The sequence below is a fragment of the Grammomys surdaster genome, unplaced genomic scaffold (genome assembly GCF_004785775.1).
Source record: "Grammomys surdaster isolate TR1022 unplaced genomic scaffold, NIH_TR_1.0 126546, whole genome shotgun sequence".
Classification (NCBI taxonomy): Eukaryota; Metazoa; Chordata; class Mammalia; order Rodentia; family Muridae; genus Grammomys; species Grammomys surdaster.
Window position 1 is genome coordinate 9,484,128 of NW_021621338.1, and position 21,471 is coordinate 9,505,598.

The window sequence follows — 21,471 nt, forward strand, 5'->3', positions numbered from 1 at the left end:
TCAGTATGAGACCAGACTGACCTTGAACTTGAGATATTACTGCCTTAGCCTCCCAAGAGCTGAGATTACAAGCATACACTACCATGGCTAGCTTACACTATCCATTTAAAAATAAGATTGTTACGGAAAATTCCTCTTCCCCAACTAAATACAAAGTGCTCATTGGATATGTCTTTGTCTCCTCATATTATTGGCATCCATATATTATCATGCACAAAGTCCCTGTGATAAAACATTATTAAGGAAATAAGCCTTCCTAGATCTCCATTATTCTCCTGAATGGCTTTAATTGTGTAAAGATTATTAAACTTTTTCTTAAGTTTATCTCTGGGTAAGTTGTAATGAGAAAACAGTATTATTGAGCGCACTAGGCACTAAGTGACTTCTCATCTTAATCTTCTTTTCTTTGGTGTTGTTGATACATCCTATAATAAGCCCTGCTCTGTACTGTAGCAACTGAAAGAAACTGAAGCAAGTGATGTTCAGAAAAAAGTCACTCATCGGTTTCCAACTGTTACAAGTTCACTTCAATTTTGATCATAAGAATATCTCATGGCACACAAGCACACACAAAAGAATTATGATAGATATCATGAATGCCAACTTAAAGGCATTCTATGAAAATAGAAACAAAATAATTGAACTTGCAATGTGAAGGCTTCTGACACAGTACAAAAAAAAAAGTAATTAGAAAACATTTGACCTGAGTCAGCTGTAACTTGGAATAAAAGGGGTGGCAGGTGGAGGCAGGTAACTACTCCAGTCCTACTGGGATTCAGCTACGGAAAGAGCTCCATAAGTTAAGTGCATTACATTTGGATTTATCAGACTGATATTTATTTTTGTATTCTTTCAGATTTATAAACATTTATCATTCATAGATAGTGTGGGGTCGTAAAAGGCATCTTGGTCCCCGATTGAACTAAGGCTAGAAACCCTGGAGACCTTGAAAGGACAGTAGGTTGTTTACCTGTTCCCGGGCACCAGGCCCCTGTCACTAGCCACAGCCCTCCATAGATTTGTGGCTTAAAACCGTGAACAGCCTCTTCTCATTGGGATCCACCATGGGGAGCTGTGTAGAATTCCTTCACCTATAGAGCCTCCATCTAATCTCCCAGAGAAGGCCTCTCTGTGCTTTCAGCCATGGCCTCCACCAAGCCCAAGCCAAGCCAATCCAAGGACTCTCCCAGTAGGAACTCTCCTTCTCCCCCAACCCTCCTGGGCTACATCCAGCCTGCAGGTCCCCTCACCTTTTCAGCTTCCAGAGGTGCCTGGGTGTCCAAAAGCCTGAGAACCAGACTGCCTGGGCCAGCGCGTCACGCCCCTGAGTGGTGTCCTGAGGATTCCCTACTTACACTGAGGCGACAGCTTGGTAAAATTCCCGTATCCTGCCTCTCTAGTGACTGAGCCCTGAGGCAGAGTGGACACAAGACCTAGAACCCTACAGATGAGAAGTCTGGCTAGGAGATCCAACAGCAACAAACAGAACAAAAAAAATTTCTTGGTTTTATAGACTTCAGAGGTAGGGGTCCCTGAGCTTAGAGGAAACTAGGTCTCTGATTTTACAGGAAAGGGAGATCTCCAAAGTTAGCAGTTGAGTGAAGGCTCTAGAAATGGTATAATTTTACAATATACAAACTAGTCCTACTGTCCTACCCAACCTTAGAGCTGCTACACACAAAGAGCTTAACCTCTGAACAAGGTACTAGGTCAAATATGAGGCACTGCTGACCCCACTACAGCAGTGGTCTCTTCATTGTGACATCCCAGCTATTACACACACACACACACACACACACACACACACACACACACAACCACTTCATTGAACAGAAGTTAGAGAGAGATGGAAAATGAATGATTTGGGAACTCCATCTTCAGTTCTGTCTACTTTCATGGTTCTAATTATTGCAATAGGAAAGAATCATAGATTTGAAGCATTTTGAAAGACTCACATGTAAGAAAGCCACATTGAACTTCAAGTTTTATACTTCATAATAAATCAGTTCAATTTCAATTGGTCAAGTTCCAAAAAAAATTTTTAAAAAATTCTCACAGATGACATTAACTGGTAATCAATCAATGAATTCTCTTTCACCACTCTCTACACCAGGTGCCTGGCTCCTTGGACATTATTTTTATAGTTGGACACTCAACTTCACCGTGACACACAGAAACATGTGGGATAAACAATCTTTCAAGACAGAAGCAGTAACTGACTCTCACACTCCACCCCCTAATGCTTTATGCCTTATCATTCATCACAGACAGGTGAAACTTTAGATTTGGCACTCACCGCATTAAAGTTGGGAAATAGGTTGACTGCTGCCGCAGTGTCGAGAGGAAAGGGAAGAAAAGGCTTAATATCCAATGATGGCTGCAGAGGAGGGGCTGGCGGACGGATCAGGGCTGGGAGGGCAGGACTCTGGCATGTGCCACCTGTAGAGACAAAAGCAAAAGGGGATGATCAGGGACACCAGGCACGAAACAGAAAATATCATGATCTTTTAAGGGAAAACAACCTTCTGCTTCACTGGAAAAAAAGAAAACAAGACACAGAATCTCCTCACATCAGCCAGAATTTAGCCAGTCGGGCAGCCAGAGGTAAGTGAGCAGCTCCTTTCCCTGAGATTGTAACTATATGATTATGTAAGAGTCACTCACTATTTCACACTCCACCATTTGCTTTTGTTTTTCCTGGAACAGCCAGCCATTCACCTCTAACCAAGCTCTCTGGATTCCAAGGGAAAACTGCTAATAAACTCTCTTACTGCCCTCCCGTTCCTCTCTGAAAACTAACCTGCTCAGAACATGCTGCAAGTCTGAGGGTTATTGTCCAGTACTGCTCTTTTCACCAACGGAAAACAGACAGAATAATGACATGAATCTGGCACTGAAAAGAAACTGAACCAGCAGTGGTACCTCAATGCCCTGGCAGTAAGAAGATTTAAAAAGCCAGCAAACCTTCACTGAGCTGTTCAGCGTCCTGGAGCTCTGACAATTCAACAACTGAGTGTCTCCACCTTCCATGAGTGGGAGGAATTTAGACCAGCGCCAATGAGCAGGCAATGAGAGTATTACACCAACACAGATCCCCCTCTGCACACCAGTGGGCAGGCAGCTGGTTACACGGACCACACAGATCTGGTCCCTGTTTTCACACTAAGTGCATTTAGAAGCAGCATGGACGGAAGCATAGCCTTGGTGTTCTGTCTCCCATATTTTGATAATATTCCAAAACATCAATTTTCTGTTAATTAAAGACTGTTTGAATCCTAGGAAACTGTTAAAATATGCCAGCATTCTTCTAATCTAAGAGGCAAGCAACAGACTGTAAAAACCTGCTGGTAAGAAGCCAAGAAGCTTTAGGAAAACAAAACCCAGTAAGGTATTTTCCTGGCACTCAGAAAATTCTAAGAGACAGAAGACAGTAGGCAAGGGCATGGTGTACCATTTACTTTCATACCATTTCAATTTGAGAGCAGACCCAAAGTCCCATGCACCAAAGCATACCATAAACTCATTTTATTATCCTCCTGATAGTATATTGAGTGTGGGTGGATAACCTTTTCTAAAGAGTCCATAAAATTTCAGAGATAAGCCTGTCATAAATTTTGTATTACTAAAAGTTTCCCTTTAATAAAAACTTTAATAACTCTAATAAAGTTTTGGTTGACATCTCTTCAGAAAACAAGAAGGTAAGATAAAAGTTTTGGTTAAAGTCAGATTTAAAAAGTCTACAACTAATATTGAGTCTCAATTTTTTTTTAAATTTCACTCATGGAAGATATTAATATAGTTCTACTATTTATAGTACTATGTTTGTTCTTAAAAGTCCTCAAATAAATAAAGATTAATATTAATCTGTGTTAAAATATAATAGCAAGTTAAAACTTCTCTAGGCATTTAAATTGATTTCAAAGAAGATTTCCATACTCATAATCACAAGAACTTAACATCAGACTGCATTCTGCAGTTACATATTTTAAGTCTTCCTCCGGTTCAAGATTCAGAAGACGTTATCGAATATATCGCTTTTTATCTAGAATAGTGTGTGGTACAAGGAATGAAGAATATGCTAATTGGTAATGTAAATGTACCCATCCCCTACCCAGGTATGTATTTGTTTTATATCTGTACATAGAGTTCAGGAACCTCTACCTAATGGAATTTCCTTTACAAAACAAAAAAAAGAATCTATAAGAGTTACAAAAGTTTGAAATGCTAGTAAAATGGTGCAGATTTATTGTCTCTTTCCCAGTATAAAGAAAGAAACCTACAGGACCACAGACCTTCAGGAACATAGAACTGTAGATTATGTTCCATTCACTATGAAAGTGGGGCTTGGTAAATCCTGTGATGTCAAGGGCTCATTTTATTTATAGTCTTCATCAATAATGTTTTGCTTATAGAAAGCTACACTTTAGGGCATATTAATATTCTTAAGGAAGAAAACAACAGAGTCTTTACGAAGTAGGAATTAGGAATTGCTTCAGATCATGTTTCTTGCTGCTGTAATTGTGTCATATTGATGGGCATACCTATATGTCTCCACAATATCAGAACTCACTGCATATCAATAAATTTGCAAGCTCTGTTGATTCTGTAGCTGTGATTTGCCAAGTCATCTCAATTTCGCTTGCTATTTAACACAACATAGATCTGTTCAGAAAACACCTCCATGTTCACAAGAGAATTAACTTTGTGAATTTAAAAACAATAGCTAGTTCTTCATTAGTACAGACTGAGAATCTAAGATGAACTTTCCCCTTTGAAAAGCAGGAGTAGGATAAATTTAGAGTTTGTTTTAATGACTTATTCAGGAAAAAAACCAACAGTGAAGCCTTGGAGTTCTGAGCCAGTGGTTATCAGCTGGAGCTTCTTTACATGAAGGTCCTAGCTCAGAACCTAACCCACTGAAGCAGACAGTTTTTAATGAATACAATAAACTCTAACAGCTGTCCAGGCTTTCTGACAGCTGTTGTCAAGATAGTTTTGAGTGTATCTTCAAAATCTTTCCTTTTGTAATGTTAACTTTCCTGGAAGAATGCTCACAATAAAAACTTACTTCACATATTAACATTTTTGAAAATTGCTAAAGAATGGAGCACTGTCTTTGGAGAGAAAAGTGTAGTTAATCCTAAGACTTCTGTACTTGCTTGATACTCTAACAGTTTAACATTAATCTGCTTTAACTTTCATCTCAATCTTAATTATTTATCTTATTTTTTATAATCTCAGTTGATACTTGAATTTTAGAATGATTAGAGCTTGTCAAATTCATCTTAGTATGTAGCTTAGAACTGAAAATCAAGAAGGTATGTATTCATTCATAGAAAATAGTGTAAGTTTCTGATTGCCTGAAGGGAAAATATATTTTATAATATCTATAGTCAAACTCCTCTATAGTAACTACATGAACATATATACACACATATGTATACCCTCACATGTATATTCTACATATGTATTAAATGGAACACAAGCATTTGCTTACAGTGATTATATATATATATATATATATATATATATATATATATATATGCAGCACATTTACTTAGATGGGATAGATAAATTTCAGACTTCTATTTCATAGTTAGGTAAGTACAGACAACAACTATATAGTGTATATTTCAAAAAAAAAGCTAGAAGGAAAAAGAGAAAATAGAAGAGATTTTTTTCAGATGGACTGTAGGTGGGTGGGGGTTAGAACAGAAGGGTCCAGGCAGGGGCAGAAAAAGGAGAAGAGTAATGGGAGAGACAACTGGAATTGAGCAGCAACTGTTTTTGGTAGTGGTTGGGCTGGGGGGAGTCAATATAGAAACCTAGTGCAGTAGAAACTTTCTTCAGTCTACAAGAGTGAGCTTAGTGAAGTCTCCTAGTATGGGAAAGAGAAACCTCCCATATTATGTATCCAGGGAATGTTCCAATCACAGTGATTGTGGCTGGGACAACAACCAGCCACAAAGCCTTTGACATACAGTTTGTAAGAGCCAACGAATGAATGGTCTAACTTGAGGCTCATACCAAAAGAGGGAGCCCATGCCAGACACTGCCTTAATAGCCAGGAACCATAGGTTGGACAGCTCAGAGACCAAGGATAGAATAAACTACAATTGACAAAGAAGTGGAAGAGGAGGAGGAGGAGAAGGAGGAGGAAGAAGAAGGGAAAGGAGAAGAAGAAGAAGAAGAAGCAGAGAAGGAGAAGAAGAAGAAGAAGAAGAAGAAGAAGAAGAAGAAGAAGAAGAAGAAAAAGAAAAAGAAGAAATGAATTAATTTCTATTGATATTCTGCTATACTTATTAATAGGTGCCTATACTAATTGTCATGAGAGAGGCAACTGACATGAAAAGATGGAAAGATTCATAGCCAAATATAGGCAAAGCTAGGAGAACCCTACAGAAGATGGGGAAAAAGAATTCTAGGAACCAGAGGAGTTAATGACACCATAAGAACATTACCCACAAAATGAACTATGAGCCACAGGGATCATAGGGACTCACAGAAACTGAAGTGACAATCAAGGAACCCTATATAGGTCTGAGCTAGGTCAATTGCATAACTGTTATGGTCATATAGCTTGATGTTCTTATGGGACACTTAAGTGTGGGAGTGAGAGGTCTCTGATGCTTTTGCTTGAGCTTGAAACCTTTTTCTTTCTACTGAATCAACTCATCCAGCCTTGATATGAAGGATTATGCCTAGTCTTACTAGGCTTATTGTAATTTGTCGTGCAATGTTTATTTGCTATCCCTGGGAGTGGAAGTGGGTGGGAGACAGAGGAAGAGTCTATCTATAGGAGAGGGGAGGTAAGGGGTGATGAGAGGAATGCAGGTAAGAAAACTGCAGTCAGAATATAATATATGTAAATAATAAAAACTTAAGAATAATTTTTTTAAAATTTATAAAATTAAAAAAGCTAGAAGGAGTTTGAAATTTTCCACAGAGAAATGATAAATGTTTCTGAGTAAATATTATTATACTTATCTGTATACATGTATTGAAGTGTCAAAGCCTGTCCAATTTTAAAATGTTGATAAATAATATAAAGTCAAAGAATAAATATATATTTCAACAAAGCTATGATTAAATTGCTAACCCACTTAAAATTATGCAAAATAGAAAATACTGAGAACGTTAGAGTGTAAGGAGCTATTTGATACTAATATAATTTGATACATCTCACATAGTATTTACATCTATTTTCACACATTTCTATTAGAATTTGACATTTGTAGAGCCAAGTATGCTGTACAACCTTTTATCCTTACACTTGGAAGACTGAATTAGGACAAGAGATAATCTGAGACCAGTATGGGTTAGACAGAGGCAGTCTATCACAAAACCATTAATTTTAGGATTTTTCGATGTCTATTGGAGACAAGATCACTATAGCATATTGTAAAACCTTGGGATCTATATGATAATTAAGATATGATAACATTAAATGGAAGTAGAAAAAGAAATGAGAGATTTGTGGCAATCATTAGCCATGCGAGGCTATCTTTAATTTAAATTAAGTGAAAAATTCACCTTCTCAACCATATCTATATACAAATATTCATTAGCCACATGTTGCTACATTACAGATTATTTATCTGGGGCCAGCATCATCAGGGCTGAAAGTCTAACATCTACATTGTATCTACATTTATTCAGAGATTGCCTGTTTTGCTTGATAAACATAGTGTCCCACTATAGCCCAGGATGTTCTAGAAGTCTTTGTGTAGCTCAAGCTACCCATCCATTCAAGATCGTTTTATCTCACCCTCCTAAGTACTGGAATTATATGCATATGCCATTAGCTTGATTCTGATTTTTCCTTTTCTTAGAGGAAGGCAGCAGAAAACATACAGATACAAACCTCAAATCAATTAAGATTTGCAAAATCACATCAAGCTAAAGAATATGTAGTGACAATTTCTTGCCAATCACTGGATTATTCAAGAAGCATTTCATGTGTTTCCTTCCTTTGCTACAGTCTATACTCCAATATTTTACAGCCTATAAATGCATTGGGTCTGACTAGATACCATGTGTCTTAGTCAGTGTTCTTTTACTGTGAAGATACACCATGACCACTGTAACTCTTACAAAGAAAAACATAATCGGGGCTTGCTTACAGGTCCAAGGTATAGTCTACTGTCATAATGGTATGAAACACTAGCTTGAGCATTTGAAACCTCAAAGTCCACTTCCAGTAACACGCTTCCTTGAATAAGGTCATACCTTCTCTAAAAAGGCAATACCTCCTAATACCTGTCAAGGAGTGTCAGTCCCTAATGACCAACCATTCAAACCTATGAGCCTATGGGTTCATTCTTATTCTAACTACCACATCCTTTCTCTATCCAAAGGTATATTTTTAATGCTTGTGTTAATATGTATAGTTATGTCCATTACTTCGCCTCTACACAGTACAGACGAGCCAATGGAAGATATGTTTACATCTGCCAATGTTGTCTCCTGGATTACTCAGCTAATTCAAATGCTTTTGTTCAGTGATTCCATTTTTTAAAACATTTAAATCTGATCTTCTAGTATGATGATCAGGACTATAACTCTTTAGAAGTTCCATTACTGGCATTGGTGACATTGTAAGTCCTCATCACTATCACAACACTCAGATTAAAGGAGATGCACTAAAAACAGCAAAAAGAGCATTCTTGCTGTCTTGAAGGGCCTACATATGAGATAGTGCCCATGAGCTTTTATTGTTTGGGAACTGTAAGTTCTAGTTTCCATGGTTTGGGGAACATTTTTGAGAACATTATAATAGCCAAAAGAAACACTGATTTCATTCCTTTTAGAACATTTCTAATGGTGCTGATATGTGCTCTGTTTAGTCTTGGTCTTAATGTTTCTTCTGGCAGGTTTTGTCTTTTTAAAAATCAGCTTATCATTATATTTTCTTCTAATTCTACAGAATTTAGTCACAAACAAATGTAAAATCAGCTACTAACAGAATTTGGGTAATTGTAGAATTGCAAAAGTGATTTACTTTGAGGGAAAGAGATACAAAGTGCTATTTTGTAGTTTTTCATATCTTACTGATTTAACAATAAGGACATCCTTACTGTCAACTTACAGGTAAATATACAGATAAACATAGGGCTAATGAGGTCTTTTTAATCAAGATAAACAGCTTTCTTAAGTGCTTCAGCTAAGAAGAGTTAAAAAACAGAGATGTCTGCTTCTAAAGGCCATATTTTTTTGATGATATTATGCCTCATTCTCTCTCAAAAATCTACCAACTTCTGATTCCCATAAATTTGAAATGGGAATTTGTGGCAGCAGAAAATGTTTCTAGGGGAAAGTACCTGTACTTTTACATTCAAATAGCCAAGAGAAAGCTGGTGTGGGGTTTCTAAATTCAGAGGAGAGAATTATTTCTGAGAACGTCAGGGAGAAGAAAATCCTCACACACACACACACACAAAAAAAAAAACCAACCAACCAAACAAACAAACAAACAAACAAAAAAACAACGTGCATCATATAAAATATCTGTATTATGGCAGAATAAAATATATCATAACACAGAGCAGGGGAACAGAGGGGTTAAAGATAACACAGATGAAGAGGAGACAATATAAGCCAGCTTGGCCATGAGTCATGTCAGCAGAGATAAACATTAACATCAAAGGCTGAGATAGCTTTTGGAGAAACTCTTTAGTTCAGAAAAGCCAAACACTAACCAGAAGTCTAAGAACAATGTCAAGGTTAAAGAGAAAACATAGATTTTTCTAACTGGGTTCAATACACTCTCACACTACATTGAATTGGAGACCAAAATGTAGAGTCCCCGTGACTGGCATAGGATGAATACACATTTGAAATTGTAAAATTTATTTTCATGTATTACCTCAGCTCAGAGAGGCCAGAATTAGCTAATATTAGATGTTAAAGAAATTCCCTTTGAAATTTTACTTTTGCTGTAAGACTAACTAGAAGTAAATTTCTTGAAAAAATTATTCTTAACAAGCTAAATGAGTGTGTTTTTAGTACTGATCCTGGCATATTGTGAACCATATATAATTGAATCATTAAAACAGTCCAAATTTAAAATAATGATAATATGGAAAACAAAAAATTATCAATTCTCTATCTATCTATCTATCTATCTATCATTTAATCTATATGTTTATACATGTATATGTATACACAAATACATAATTTTTGTTTTTACAATTTTGTTAGTTTTTAATGGCTTGGCTATTTAATTATAGACAGTGAAGATCTGTAGTATTAAGACTCAATGTATGCAGTAGATAATTCACGCTAAGCTATGTATGTTCACATAAGATGGTTGATATCTCTCCATTGGTTTCAGAAGTCAAGGACAGAAATCCATGATACCAGTCTCTTTCTAGTTCTTGGGTCCTTTATAATGAGTATTTCCTTTCAAACTAAGAAGTCTACTTTATAGAATTCATCAATGCCAAATTCTATGAATCAGTTATCTATGTCCAGCCGTATACATTCAAAAATTATACAAGCAGGATCAAAACAGATGACATGGTCATAAAATACATTTGTTCTTACAAAAGACCCAAGCAAGTTCTGTTCCTAGCAGTCATGTTAGCCATCTTACAGACTTCTGTAACTCTAGCTACAGTTGATTCAATATTCCCTGTGGACTCTGAAGGCTTTGGTACTCATATACATAGACACATACAAACAGACACAATTAAACATGTTATAACACACACACATACACACACACACACACACTTGGATAACACTTGGGCTTGGTAGATTATGCCACCAAACCCAAGATTGTCTTACCTATAAGATATGCAGGGATAAAGATGGACCAGAGACTGAAGGAGTAACCAGCCAACCACTATCTTAATGTCAGACCCATATCATGTTAGAGAGCCAAGTCCTGACACTATTAATGATACTCTGCTATGCCTATAGAGAGGAACCTAGTATAACTGTCTCCTGAGAGGCTTCATCCAGCAGTGGATAGATACAGAAGCAGAGACTGACAGCCAACCATCAAGCAGAGGTCAGGGAACTTTGTGGAAGATGGGGGATAGAATGGAGCAAACTGGAAGGGGTCAAGGTCACCACAAGAAGACCTACAGAGTCAACAAACCTGTGCTCATGGGGGCTCCCAGAGACTGAGCCACCAACCAGAGAACATGCAGGGTATGGACTTAACACCCTACACATGTTTAGCAAATATATAGCTTGATCTTCATATGGGGCCCCTAACAAGTAGAGTGGGTGATGTCTCAGTCACCGTTCCCTGCCATTGATTCCCCTTATCCCGTTCTAAAAAGCCTGGTTGGGCCTCAGTGGGAGATGTTGTGCCTAGTCCTGCTGGGACTAGATGTCCAAGGTGGGTGATACCAAATGGGGTCCTCCCCTTCTGAGGAGACAAAGTGAGGGAAATTGGCAGGGGTATTTGTAAGGGTGGTACTTGGAGAATAGGAGGAGCAGGCTGTGATTGAGATGTACAGTAAATGAAAGAAATATAATATCGAAGAAAAATAAGATGATCCATCAAGTTAGAGAATACACAAAAGCAATCTGTAAGCTTTGCAAGCAGAAAGTGAATTCTTGCTGAGTTTGTCCTCACAAGTATCTGCAAAGTATCTGACAAGGTATTCTACAACTGCTTTGTTAGGATCTCACAGGGGACTGAGCGGGGCACCTGGTTTTTATGTGGATTAATGGAAATAAGCACTTGCTCCTAAGTAAACAAGAGAGTTCTATTCCTAGGCTTGCTTCAGAAGTCCAGGCACACATTTTCTAAAATTCCCTCGTGATTCAAGTGTAATGGAGCATCTCAGAATGCAGAGCCCCCTGAAAATCCTACTTCCTTATGAATATGTCTAAGATAGTGGAATTTTGTGAAGTGAACTAAATCTCTGTAAGCCCAAAAGCTCCACGGAAAACCAAATAACTCCTAACCCTAAAAGGAAAGTAGAGGGGCTTTGGTAAGTCTCAGAGAATTAATGTGAGCTCTTTCAAATTTATAGGATTCTTTGGTTTAAATTGAAAAGATTATTTTGTACTTTTGCAAGGACATTAATCCCCAAAGAAGAACAAAATGAAGTGAGTCAAATTGCTTTGAGCAAGGATGCCTGCTGAGAGAGGAGAGAAATTCTGCAGGAAACATGCCTTCTGAAAATTAGTGCTGTATTTTCCTCAGTGATTCCAATCTGTCCTGTATAGACTTTTCAAAAGCCATTATATGTTCTGAGGTCTGAGAGCATTTTGTAAGTTAGCGATGTCATTATAACCTTGTCTTACCCATCCATTCTCGTCATTTTCTTTTCTTAGAAAGATTAAGTAAATACTTTTTCACCTCACGTTTTCCACATTTCTCTTTCTTCGAAGGTTCATCTGAAACACTTAGGTGTCTTTAACCCATCTGATACCATAGTCAACTTTGCTCCTTTCTAACTTTCTCAGAATATTTTAAGTAACTAAGGGCTAGTTTACCACCAGAAAACAACAGATTCCAGTATAGTCCTGCACTAAGGAATGGAGACTAATTATTTTCTCCTTCGCTAAAGCAAGATACATAGTATGATCCAAGGAGATGGATGGGTCAGTGGGGAAACTACTTGTTATGCAAACATATGGAGCTGAGTTTAGATCCCAGCACTCATGTAAAAGTATAAAGACCACTGGCATGCTACAGATATAAGAGAGTAGATCTTGGGGACTAGTTTACCAGATGATCTTGTCAGAATGGCAAAGCTCCAGTTTCAGTGATGCCTACTGTCTCAAAATAAAATAGTCTTAAAAAGATCAAAAAATGGTAGAGGAATACACCTGGGGTCAGCCGCTAGGCTTCTTCATCTGCATGCTTTAGCAAGTACAAACCCATGTACATGCACACACATGCATACATATGTGTGTTTGTATGTATATGTACATGTATATACGTATATATATGTACACATGTGTGTTTATGTACATGTGTGTATGTATGTATGTTTATGTGTATTTGAATGTATGTGCTTGTATATATGTATATATCTGTATATGCATGTGTGTGCATGTACATGGGTTTGTACTTGTTAACGGCTGACTCCAGGTATATTCCTCTACCATTTTGTGATCTACATACACACAGACACATAACATACACAGTAAACAAAAATTAAATATTTAAAAGGAATATAATATCAGAATCCTAAGATTCCTATGAGAGTCTCATGGAGAATATTAAGTATCAAATATTAATATTATAATTAATAACATTAATAAATATTGTCAAATATTAAATATCAAAAGGAGTTTAATATCTAAATCCTAAGATTCGTATGTGGATCATTATGGAGAAATGCTTAACTGATTAAATGCAACCTTATAGTAATAATTTTTACTTTCTTTTAAATTCAAATTATATTAGGAAAATGGCATGGAATAAATGGATGTATTTTATTAACACAACTATTCCCTCCACCAATCAATATTTTTCTCAATATTCTCATCCTTTGTTTAATAGTAGAGTTATTTGGTTCTGTCTTTTGAAGGGGAGTGTCCGTAATATCGTCACCTAATAGAGTGCTTTGAACATGATAGGAAGGTAAGTAAATACTGCAGACTTAAGGAATGAATACACAAATGAATAAAACAGACATAACTATTGTGGAAGCCTAGAAAAAAATTAAGATTATATTTAATTTCATTAATACTCTTAAGTTGTCTTTTACTAAAAAAACTGAACTCTCCATTGTCTTTAATATATAGCTATTATAAAGTCATTGGCATAGAAAATATTATAAACAGAAAAATAATATTTTAATGGAAGAAAGAGAGACTAAAGGGAAGTAAAAGATGTTTTAAAGTAGTTTAATGGTAACCAAATATCATAGTCAGGTGAGTTACATAACTTAGATAGAATGTTCCTCAAACAGTCTGCAAACAGTATGAAAATATCCCAAAGGCACAGAAAGCTTTCCTGACAACAGTAGTACTTCTACAGTTTAAAGTTAAAAAGTAGCCAATCAAGAGCTTGACATTAGCTGGGCATGTTTTTATTCTCCAGAAATCCCATCAGAAAACTGAGGAAAGAAGGCTGTGAGTTCTAGGCCAGCCTGGGCTACATCACAGAATCCTGTCTCCAAATCAAAACCAGAACAAAGCAAAGTGTGACTTGGCTTTCTTTAACTTGCAAAACACTTGCTAAACCTTGCTAACCACTAGAAAGAAATGAGCTCAGGTGGAACCAAACATGGAGAAAGACACAGACAGGCCTAATGCCTCACACGGTGGGCACGCAGAATTCAACATCCAAATTGGAAGTTGGTGTGGAAAGTATCAGTGTTACTTTATCTAGTAAAGAATGGAGGCAGAGAATGACAATAAGAGCAACCTTTTCAATAGGGCTCTCCACTACTTCCCTGCCTCTGGCCCCTCTTTTAAATGTTCTCAGTCGGCTTTTCTCTCCATCTTACTTTCTGGCTCATACATTCTTTCTCACTAGTCTTCATCAAATATTTATTGGCTGGTAACTCTCTGGTATGCATTGTGCTTTAATAAAAGTAAATGTAGTCTCAGGCCTTCTAAATAAAGGCGAACAATTAATGGTGAGGGAAAGCACACAATGTTTCCTCGATCCATCCCTGCTTCTCCTCATCTTCACTCCTGGAATAATAGTTTTTTCTTGGTCATAAAAAAATTCTTTTATAATTGGTTAATATTATCACATATTTTAAAAGACGAGTTTGGCTTCTCTTTAGTTTTTGATTTTTCCACATTGTTTGAGACCCACTTCATTTACCAAAGAATATGGAATGCATCAGATAGAGTGCTTGACAATGGTTTAGTTTGGTTGTTGAGGTAGCATTTCACTATGTAGTCCAGGTTGACCTGGCACTTGTGGGAGTCCTCCTGCTTCAGGATGCCAGTTGCTGGGACTAGAGAAGTACCTCACCAGACCTCACATGACTGACACTCACACGGCACTGGCATGGTCAGCACTTGATACAGACTAGAATCATGCTCACTTAGTGATTTGTGTGGCTTTCCCATTTACTGGTTACAGGTTTACTTATCTTTTCTCTCCCTAGTTTTTATTTAGATGGCATTCTGATACTGGGATGGTGCTGGTTAATAATTTTATGTGGTAGTCTTGTTTATAAATTCAATTTGTTTAGCCAAAAACTTTAGTTGATTATTTTTTCAAAGCCTTTGCTAAATCCTGAGAGCTTAAATAAGTCAACACAATATAGCCTTAATTTACCACCCTCACATGTAACCTTACTATCTTGCCACTATTTCCTCAGAGATGCCAGGGTTTGTGAGCCCCCGCCACAAAGTCAAGGGTGCATTCTTCTGGATTCTATTTTGTGACCAAAAACCAAACAAAACAAAAACAATCAAAAAACTCTTCTCCCATTTTGACTTCCTTTCCATTTTGCTCAAATGAGTTTCATCTCAACTGTAATCATAAAATTCCAGTGGTAGAGTTGAGCATGGGAGAAGTGTCTTAAGGCACTCAGATGCCTCCACTGTACTCTAGAGGATTCCATTCTTGTCAGATATCTAAAGCTTCTCTTCATGACAAAATAACATAATAATCTTCTCAAAAGCACAATATATTCTAAAGAAGTCATAAATTTAGAAAGCGTGTGTTAATACATCCTGTGCGTAAAAACCATTTTGGCTCATAGGATGCAAATTTGATTGACATGAAGCAAATGATGGTGTTCATTCTGTTTCTGAAAAGGTAAAAGCTGTACAATTGGTAAATTAAACATGATTATTTCAGTAATGAGATATTTCAAGTATGCACATTTTAAGCTACAGGAGGAAATGGCAGGCGTGTACCTCAAGGGGCAAGCTGATAGAAGCTGGCTGTCCTTCAAAGAAAGTCATAATACCAAGAGCCCAAATATTCATCGCTGACAATGTGGGCAGAACAGATCAAAGAGGTACAATAGTAGATCTTTTTGAATGTGGAACACACACTCTCATACATCACACACACAAAGAATATTTACATACACTCACACAGACATACATCACACACACATACACACAGTCACACTCCACACTCTCACACACCACACATAAACACACACACACACTATACACATACCATACCCTTTTACCCATATACACATATACACACATACAATCACACTCATATATACACTACACATACACACACACACTCACACATCACCTGGGAGAAGAATTAAGACAGACTAAAACTAACAAAAAGAATACATTAAAGACACAACATAACCAACAAAAAAGTCATGTATGATTTTAGAGTTACAAGTCAGGGAATAACAAATCTACAGGTAAATTTAATAGTATAAGAAGAAACAACACAATGCAGAAATTTGATTGACGGATTTGTTAATCTTTAGACTAGGTGCTGAAAACACAGAAAAATAAAAAAAGGTATGCCAGCCTAGAGTTGGGTGCATGAGTTAGGTAGATTCAAATACCTATGAAAAATTGTCATGCCAAATGCTAGATATTACTAAGTCAAGCTGAAAGTATACCTCTAACCCCCGTGCGTCTGTGAGAGGGAGAGTAGTGTCACTCAAGAGATGCAGGACATATTCTGCAGAGTTCAAACAGGAAAGACTCAAAGTTGAATCTTCACCCAGAACTTCCACAAAGCAAAATGCTAAAACTCAGACTGGTGTGGAAATATTTTTTGTTTTGTTTTCTTTGTCTTGTTGGTTTATGTGGAAGCAAAACAAGATTGGTAAAGTATGTCCAAATAGATATAAAATGATAATATGCCCAGAATATCTCCAAAGCAGAGAAACCAGCAATCCAAACGTATGTAGATAGGGAAAGTAAAGAAGTGGCAAGCTGCAATATTGACAAGGCCTTACTGAAATGGGGCGTCCAGATGACTTATCAGGCTTCAAGTAGGCAATATTGAGAATACATGCTCTCCCATTCCACAGAAAAAAGAGCAAGCCAACAGCAGACTGAAAGTACAGAGGACGTTAAAAAAATACTGATTGTTCTCATTTGTGGAAGTAGGGTATGTTTCGAGCCTTGAAGAGGAATATCTGCCAGTCCTTACTTATCCTTTTGGGAAGAATGAGTATCCAAATCTCAAACACGGATTTTTACCATTTATAAGACAAAATTTGTGAACTCAAATTACCAAAATTTAATAACCTCTACATTGTCTCTTGATGTCTTTCCTGAGCAGGAATACATAAAGTGGCTTCTTGTAAAAACTGAGACTATGCTCTGTGAGCAGCTCTGTCATTGTGGTATGAAAACACACCAGAGGATATACAGCCAAAAGTCAGGCTATGTTCAATACAACTCTGTTTACTAATACACAGTTAAGCCTAATTCTACACTCTGGCATCAGCTGATGTTTTGTAGTCTGGGAATACAACATTACTTCTCAAAAAAAAAAAACATTCTTAAACATTACAGACCATCAGAAGGACCTGGTGGGTGGGCTTACTACAGCAACACTACTGCAGTTGTTCCCAACTTGAGCTCCAGGCTGGCACTTGAGTAGAGCTAATAATCTGTGTTCCTTGGTAATTCATAGGTAATGCTCTTCTGGTGATCTAGCCACTGTACATGTAGAACAGCAAAGTTTAGAGACAGAAATAACGAACACAGGGACCAGGTAAGGATAAGGTTGTCTGAAGGTAAGGGCAAGATACACACATACCACATCATTCTCAAGACCAAGAAGAGCTGTAGAGTATTATTTCCATAGTGAAATTACACTACAGGATCTGGAAAATGACTTTCTAGATGAGCCTGAGCTGAGAACATGAGACCTGAAGGAGCAAAGAAGATGCATGAAGATTCAAAGAGTCTTTGTTGCCTTGGGAGATGTAAAGTGCAGGTAAAGGAAAGTTGGTGGTGCCTGGCACTAAGATCAGATCCAGGTTGACAGTGAGCATGGGAACAGTGACTGACTCCCTCTGACCACAGAAATTGAATTCTGCTAGTGATGATGAGCTTCATAAGGTGCTTTCAATGAAGTCTCCAGATAAGAATGTGGGCCAGCCATCATTTGCTTTCTGTATTATGATGCCTTGAGCAGAGAACACATGAACACTGAATTTCTATCCTGCATGACTGCGGGGTAACAAATAAAAAATAAACAAAGCAACCAGGCTTCTAGTAAATATAGGTTTCAATTAAGGACACTGTGAGAGATCTAATATTGATGGAAAATTAATCCCACCTTGGACCTAGAGTTCACTACATGCACCATTGCCAGACACGATAATCCAGTGTCAGAACTTCCAGACACTCCTGTTCCCCTCACTAACCTCTCCACTCTTCAGAGCATCATAAGTAAGTCATTGCTCTTTGAATTAAAACATTCTCCAAGTGTTGATTCCCCTCTCCTGTCAGAAGCTCAGAGAAACTGGGGTAATGAATACTTTACATATTTGGCAAGCTTAGCTACATTAAACCTAACATGATGTAACTCTTTCCAAGCAGCTGTAAATTCTTTAGCTTCTAATGTGAGCCAACCCAGATCATTCCCGCATAGATAAATACTTTTATATACTATATTAAGCCCATTTCATACAAGTTTAAAAGCTGCCCTTATGGTTAAGTATTCTAAAATAACATTAATTTAAGAACATTATAATTTCTGATATTTAAAAAGTCTCCAACATGGCATAGCCATAGTTTGATTTTCCTAATGTTCTTATAAAGATCATGTTTACAGTATGCGAAACACAATTTGCAAGGTTATTAATCTGAGTAAAGCTAAATTGCAAACAGACTTCCAGAGATTTTTGTTTCTATTTTTAAATTGAATACATTAGCTACTTATGAACGTCATTTATAAAGGGTCTGCTTAGAAAAGAAACTTAATGATTAATTTTGATCAAAGGAATATCTTCATTTCAAGTGAAGTCACAGAGCAGCTTAGGGGGACAAATGTCAGGGATATATTGTGCTTGCTCAGTTAACTAGTATGATGATTTAGAAAATTATAATTTTTAAATTAATGCTAGCTAGCAAGCTAAAGATGGAACTCATGAGCTGTGTCGAGTCCAGTGGGCAATGTCCTATGTTCTTCTAACTTGGATGAAAGGATCAAATATTCTGAACACTAAGAAATCCTTACTTTGAGCTGAGGCTTATACTCTGTCCTAACTCTATACTATATAAAACAATGGTTTTCCATGCTGGGCCTTCCCCTGAGAGGCTTCATTTTACATGTAGCCTATGATTCCACATTGATGATGAAGGACACACATGAAAGTTGGTTGGTTATGTGAACCACACCATCTGTGTGGCATCACTCAAGCAGCCCTCAGGTTCATAAATGAGTTATCCCTAGGAGTAGAAAAGTTTCACGTTACAAATTCACTGGGGTGAATTGAGAATGTGGGGACACAAAGCTGTGTTAAACAGCTATCAAAGAAATCATGCCCAAGAAATTGGCAAACATATCAGAAGAAGGAACATGTGTAACTTCCACATCAGACCCCCAAAAGAAGTAGAAAATTAGTGCGGCAAATCTGATTAACTGGTGTGTGCATAAAGGAATGACAGGCAGAAAATTTCTAGTTGGCCCTGGACCTTGGACTAAGCTCAGGGTCCCCACTGTTGATGTGATTTACTCAAAAGTCATCTGCTTATTCTTCCTGTAGCCATTCCTTTGTCTGAACTCAGTCATGCCCTTTCAACTCTGCAACTTTATTCAACTTCCAAATTTTAAAACTGCAATATATATCTCACTAGTTCTATACCGAAGCTGCTTGATAACAGTGGGCTTAGTTATTTATCTTATACATGTCAGATTTTTTTATACACTTCACTTATCCTGTTTCTGAAATTTGTCTCCATTCTGTAACCTATATGTATGCATACTTAGGTATATTTACTGTGATAGTGGCATGAGAGTTAATATCATTAGTTAGAATTTTAAAAAAGAATCTTTGTTTACTTTGGCCAGATTATAAAGGAAAGTAGGATTGTCTGGCAAATTGATGCCAACAAAACCTCTGTACCTTGGAATGAAAACAAACATAATCCAACATGTTTCTGATAGAAAGAGTTTATGACATCCCAAGTGCTGGTCCTGCAAAAACAGGACTTTATTATCTCAATTACTTTCCCGATTGTTTCAGTCAGAAAGAAACTGAAATACTTCTTGTTAGATATAGAAAATTTGGACTTCTTTGTTTTGATATCACAAAGAAGCAGTATTTTTGAAGATGTCATGACTATTGGCCATATAGTATAATTATTTGCCTTAGAGACAGAACTTCGTCTTACCCTTGAACCCTTTTCAAATGCTTAATCATACAATAAGGAATAAACACACACGATAGTACAGTCTCACGTTCTCCAACAGATAGCAGAAGTGACAGACTTTTAATTATTTGAATTTCAAATTTGTTTGTTGTGTTTTTCAATAAGTCTTTCAAACCTTCTCTAGGTTGAATTTCCAAAGCCAAACAAATTAGCACACATCGTCTTGCTCCAGGAGGGAAGTATTGGCTCAACTGCAGAGTGTTTAAAATACTTGGTACAGCCGTGTTTAATGGGCTATTAATCACAGGGTTCATAAAAAGACCACACAACCCCATTGGAAAGTAATGGGAGTCATTGTCACAATGTAGCTTTAAGGCTTCCGGAAAACCTTTCTTTTAGCTAGCAATAACTGTACTTCCTTAATTTAGAGGTAGGCATGATCAGACTGCAGAAAGATTAGCCAAGAACACAATGAAGCAATAACCCAAGTGGGAAAGAAACCCCAGGTGAGTTCCCTAGGGCAGAAATTTCTCACCAAAGACAATTGGTATGGGGAGAATAAGTCAGCCATGGAAGGAGACAGGACAAGGTCAGAACATTAAGTCACAGATGTCTGGTGAGGACTTTTCCCAAAGTAAAAAGCAAATAAAAATTGAAAGGAGATTTGCATAAGAATGATTAATGATAGCTATTGAACAATAGACAAGTAGGCACATAATGAAAATTACTAGGCAAGTTTTATTTTTTTAATATGAGGCAATTTGGTTACTGTAAATGTATGAATACAAAAATACATTTTAATTGGAATAATTTATAAGTCTCTTCAGTAGACTAAAGTCAAATTACTTGCTTAAGATATTAAGTTTGCTGTTTTCTCTCTCTATTTTTTATAACTGCAGGTAGGTATAAAGGAACTTAAATATTATACATGGAACTAATTTAGAGTCTCCAATGAGAAAACTGAAAAATGGTCATAGCTTATTTGTTGCTTGAAAAGCATATGTATTGAAAGAAACAAAACCTTACAATACAAGGAAAGCCATGCATGTAGGTCATGTGTAAGGTTTTTCTATCCACCAGTGGCCTCATGAAAAAATTTAGAAAAATAAAAGTAAATTATTTTTAACTCAATCAATATACAAAAGACTGCTGGATTAAGCAATGTAAAAATAGCAAGAAGCTATACTATAATCACTTTTCTATGAAGTCCTTGGCCGCTAGAATGCATTTTACACAAACAACCCAACTTAGTTAAGACTGTCTAGT

At 36.9% G+C, this 21,471-nt stretch overlaps 1 protein-coding gene across 1 annotated transcript in view; it reads right to left on the reverse strand.

Moving 5' to 3' along the window:
- Window positions 1–21,471, reverse strand: part of Znf385d (zinc finger protein 385D) — a 315,456-nt gene that overhangs the window by 240,186 nt on the left and 53,799 nt on the right. Inside the window, exon 2 of the mRNA XM_028760641.1 lies at window positions 2,297–2,439. Within this exon, the coding sequence (XP_028616474.1) occupies window positions 2,297–2,439 (143 nt within the window). The remainder of the gene's footprint in view (window positions 1–2,296; window positions 2,440–21,471) is intronic.